At 46.0% G+C, this 5000-nt stretch overlaps 1 protein-coding gene across 1 annotated transcript in view; it reads left to right on the plus strand.

Moving 5' to 3' along the window:
• Positions 1-5000, plus strand: part of LOC125031701 (chorion peroxidase-like) — a 51572-nt gene that overhangs the window by 43510 nt on the left and 3062 nt on the right. The window contains 3 exon segments of the mRNA XM_047622604.1: positions 3607-3804; positions 4002-4149; positions 4866-5000. The exon segment at positions 4866-5000 is cut by the window's right edge and continues 40 nt beyond it. Of these exon segments, the coding sequence (XP_047478560.1) occupies positions 3607-3804; positions 4002-4149; positions 4866-5000 (481 nt within the window).

Below are 5000 nucleotides of genomic sequence, written 5' to 3' on the forward strand. Positions count from 1 at the left end.
ATACATACATACATATATGCAGATATTCACACACATATATATATATATATATATATATATATATATATATATATACACACATACATATGTAAGTATTGATGGTTGGTAGGGGCGCTCACCATGCATCACCAAGTGTATGTTAACCTACAGGTCAGGAAGTGACTATCACAAATTTATTCAACTTCGCTGGGTGGTGACCATATAACTGGGGTAACGGGGGAATTCTGGCCCCAGGGAGTATTGCGTCCCTGCCCCTTGCTAGCAGACAGCCCGACCCTATAAAAACTTACACCAGCAGGCAAACCAAGAAAGGAGAGAAGGGGTCGGAGTCATGCCGGAGGAGGTGACTCCGACCCCGATTTGCGGCTGGGGGTTCCTGATACCTGGTTCGGCGTCCCGACCAATGGTTTATCCGATCAGGATGCCAAGCCTGGCAGATGGGTGCAGGGGGAAGCCCTCCCAGGGAATCCTGCACCCTGAGGTTACGTGGTGGGGGGATGGCCCCCACTCTTCCTCCTCGGGGGGATTGCCTGATTGTGCCGAGGCGTCGCCCGGCCGAAGGCCCACAAATGGGGTCAATCTGCGGCGAGCGGGCCGTGTAGCGGCTTGGAACATCCTAAGTCTCTCGGAGGATGATTGACTGCCTTGGTTGTCGGGGGAGCTGGGGAGGCTGGGGATTGCCGTCGCTGCTTTCTCTGAGGTGCGAGGGTCTGGTAATGGCGAGACCCGTAGTGTGGGTTATACCTACTACTGGTCTAGCTGTAGCAATGATGCGCCTTAGGGAAGTTGTAGTGGCTGTTTCTGACCGCTTCCGCTCTTCAGTCATGTGAGAATGAAGCACACTCTGGACTTCATCTCTCTAGTGGCTGTTTGCACTCCTACTGGGGAAGAGAAATAGATGTTCTACACCAGACTTAACTCTATAGTGGGTCATTGTGACTTCAATGCAGTCACTGGCACTGAAAGGGTAGGATACGAGATATGCATCGATCCCTAGGCTCATACTTGGCAAGATCTAGGAGGCTGAGGATTGCGGGTTCGTGGTACCAGAAACGAGATTTATACCGCTGGACTTGGTATTCCAATACTAGCAGCATAAATAAAGTGATCGACCATATTCTTGTGGATACTTGCTGGAGGATCCTTCAGAGTGCTAATTTTTTTGCTACTGTCCACAGACTTATTATTGCAACACTAAGGCTCTGCTTCAGATCTATATGCATCCCTAGATCTCACCAGCAGGTGTTTCATCTCGAGAGGCTCAAGAGTGAGGAATCCTTTTGAAGTGCTTGGAACTCTACAGGGCCCTGCTGAACTGTGGGATACTTTTAAGCGGGAAACCCTGTCAGCTGCTGAGGAGTGCCTTGGGGTCCAACCTCAAGTGTTCAGCATGTTGTCTCGGACAAGACACTGAACACTATAGAGATGAGTCATGCTGCCAGACTGATAGGAATCATGTTCTGCACAGGCAGCTGTCTCGCTCTGGTAGAGCCTCTTTGAGAATGGAGCAAGAAAGGTACGTTAGGGACATCGTAGAGGTGTTGGAAAGTCATTTTGCCCAAAATAACCAACCTGCTTTTCAAGTCCTGAGGGAACTCTGGTCGAAGTCCATCTCTCAATTGGGCTTAGTGAGGGCAGAGGATGGTCACGATGTGTCGGAGCCGGGTGAGTATAGGGCCCGCTGGGCTGAGTGCTTGGAGCAACTGTATAAAGTAGATTCTCCAACTTCATGACTCTCCTAGACTGGCACACAGCCACTAGTGGCTGATCCACCAATCAGTGAGGCACGACCTTCATCCGAAGAGGTGAGAAGGGCGGTCTCTAGACTGATTGGGCTGAGTGGAAAGGCTGCTGGTGTCTATGGGATAGCTGCAGAGTTGTTGAAGGCTGGTGGAGAAGCCATGATCTGTGGCTTGCATGCAGTCTTGTCTTCCGTTTGGGAGATTGGTACCATTCCTCCTGACTGGAGAAGGGGCTTGGTCATCCGTATCTGGAGAGGGAAAGGGGACCAAAGGGACTGGCAACTATAGAAGTATTACATTGCTTAGTGTACTAGGCAAGGTCCTCGCTCATCTGCTCTTGGCGCGAGTGCACAACCACATTTTACAAGCAAAGAGACCTGAGCAATCTAGTTTTACACCCAAGAAATCAACTGTAGACTGCATCTTAGCACTTCACGTTTTTGTGGCATGCCGACTTCATATTCAACAAGGTACGCTTGCAACTTATGCTGATCTCAAGAAGGTTTTCGACTCAGTGCATCGGGAGAGTCTCTGGAGAGCCTACTAGGTCTCGGTGAAATCCCCCCTCTGTGATTATTGATTTGCTGTCTGGCCTGTATACAGATACCAAGAGTGCTCTCAAGTGTAGGGGCGGGGAGGCTTCTATGCCGTTTTCCCGGTGTCTGCCGGAGTGAGACAGATATGTGTCCTGGCCCAAACCCTTTTCAATACTTGTATGGACTGGATACTTGGCCGTGCCGTGGACCGTAGTTCATGTGGGGCATTAACTGGAAATTTCAAGGTCACAGACCTTGACTTTGCCAATGATGTAATGATCCCAGCGGAGACATTGGAGGTCCTGGAAATAGCACTCAAGGCACTGCATGAGGAGGGGAAGCCGTTGGGTCTCTCAGTCAACTGGACCAAGACCAAGGTTCAGGAATTTGGGGACTTGTTGGATGTTGATGTTCAGTTTGTGCATGCCTGTGCTGAGAACATTGAGGTCTTGGATTAGCTTCATTTATCTTGGCAGTGTAGTGCAGAGCGACAGAGGTTCTGAATGGGAAGTCACTCAACGACTCGGTCTGGCCTATGGCGTTATGGACTCACTCAATAGGTGTATTTGATGCTGTCGGTATTTGACTAGGACTAAGAGCAAGCTCTTTAGAGCACTGATGATCCCAGTCTTACTCTTCAGTTATGAGACTTGGACAGTGAACAGTACTCTGGAGGCCTGTCTTGACTCCTTTCGTACTAAGTGTCTTTGCAGAATACTCTGGATACTCTGAGAGACTGAGTCAAGACCTATTACCAGTCTGATACGAGAGAGCTATCTTCAGCACTATGGGCATATGGCTCGTTTTCCTTAGGATGATCCGGTTTATAGGGTCCTCTCCAAGAGGGTTGACCCAAGCTGGAGAAGACTAATGGGAAGGACAAGGAACTCTTGGCTGAAGTAAGTCGATCAGTTCTGCCAAGATGTGCTGGTGGTGGGAAGAAATGCTGCATGGAGGCTTGCTCTGAGGGACACCAAGAGATGGAGCCAAAGGCTGGGTGCAGCAAAGCGCAGTCATGCATATGCCCCCTTATGAGGAAGATATATATGTACACATATATTCATATTTATATATACACACACACACACACACACACATATATATATATATATATATATATATATATATATATATATGCATATATATACATATATTCATATCTATATATATATGTACATATATATATATATATATATATATATATATATATATAGTTTATATATTTAAACTTATGTGTAAACATATTCTACTCTTCGTGTTTACGTGTTTTTACATGTGCCACTGTGCTTGGAGGATTTGTCAGGCTCCCTAAGCCGCTTCTCCCACAGGCGACTCGCGCGTGAATGAGCAGCCGGGCTTGACGGCCATCCACACCCTCTGGTTGAGGGAGCACAACCGCGTCGCCCGCACGCTGCAGCAGCTCAACCCTTCCTGGCCGGACGAGGCCGTGTTCCAGCAGGCGCGCAGGATCATCGTTGCCGAAATGCAACACATCACCTACAACGAGTGGCTGCCCATCATTGTCGGTGAGCCCACAGCCTCCATCTGTCCTCTCTATCTGCCCCCCCCCCCCCCCATCTTTCTTTTCCCTTTCCCATCCTCTCGAATCTCTAATCCAGTAATCAGTAGTTCTTTTGTTGATTTTTAAATGGAAATTCATCCACATATCCGTTAAATCTGATGTTATCTCACGCTGAGGAGACTAAAGTTAAACCTGTTGCAGGGCCCAATTTCATGCGAGAATTCGGCATCAATGTGAGGAACAGCGGATTCAGCTTCGATTACAACCCCAACATAAACGCCAACATGAACAACGAATTTTCTACCGCTGCCTTCCGCTTCGGACATACATTGGTACAGGGGACGCTAAGGTAAGAGAAGAGAGCTCAGTATAATCAGCACACACACACACACACACACACACACACACACACACACACACACACACACACACACACACACACACACACACTCACTCACTCACCTGTGCTTGTGTTTCTCTGTCTGTCTCTCTGTCTCTGTCTGTCTGTCTGTCTCTTTCTCTATATATATGTATATATATGTGTATGTATGTATATATATATATATTTGTATATATATATGTGTGTGTATGTATATATATATATATATATATATATATATATATATATATATATATATATATATATATATATAATGTGTATATACACATGTGTATATACACATATATATATTTACATATATATATATATATTATATATATATTGTCATAATAAGTACTGTGCCATTTTGGTCATCTGGATCTGGCCTTTCGTGACGACATCGATGTCATTACTCGCATGAGAAACGTAGAGGTTTCCTCCTTCGTTGTATTTGTGTCTCGGTGAATACTGATCTAACGAAAGGAATCAATAATAACTAAAGCCATTTTGGTTTCAACTCTATTTCCTGAAAAGTAGAATTTGTCATGATCACTGTTCTAACTTATTCGAAAAATTGATGTATAATGAGTTTCCTAATGAAGCCACACATTTCCGGAAAAAAAACAAACTCGTAAGGGAATGCAGACTCTTACAATAATAATGATATCACACTATTTCTTTTGCAGACTGTTCTCTGGAGACGGATCTGTGAGCACTATTCAGCTGCGTGACCACTTCAACTCGCCTCACCTGATATCCCGACCAGGCATGCTGGATCCCATTGTAAGGAGCTTCACGCAACTCGCCATACAGAAATTCGA

The sequence above is a fragment of the Penaeus chinensis genome, chromosome 13 (genome assembly GCF_019202785.1).
Source record: "Penaeus chinensis breed Huanghai No. 1 chromosome 13, ASM1920278v2, whole genome shotgun sequence".
Taxonomy (NCBI): Eukaryota; Metazoa; Arthropoda; class Malacostraca; order Decapoda; family Penaeidae; genus Penaeus; species Penaeus chinensis.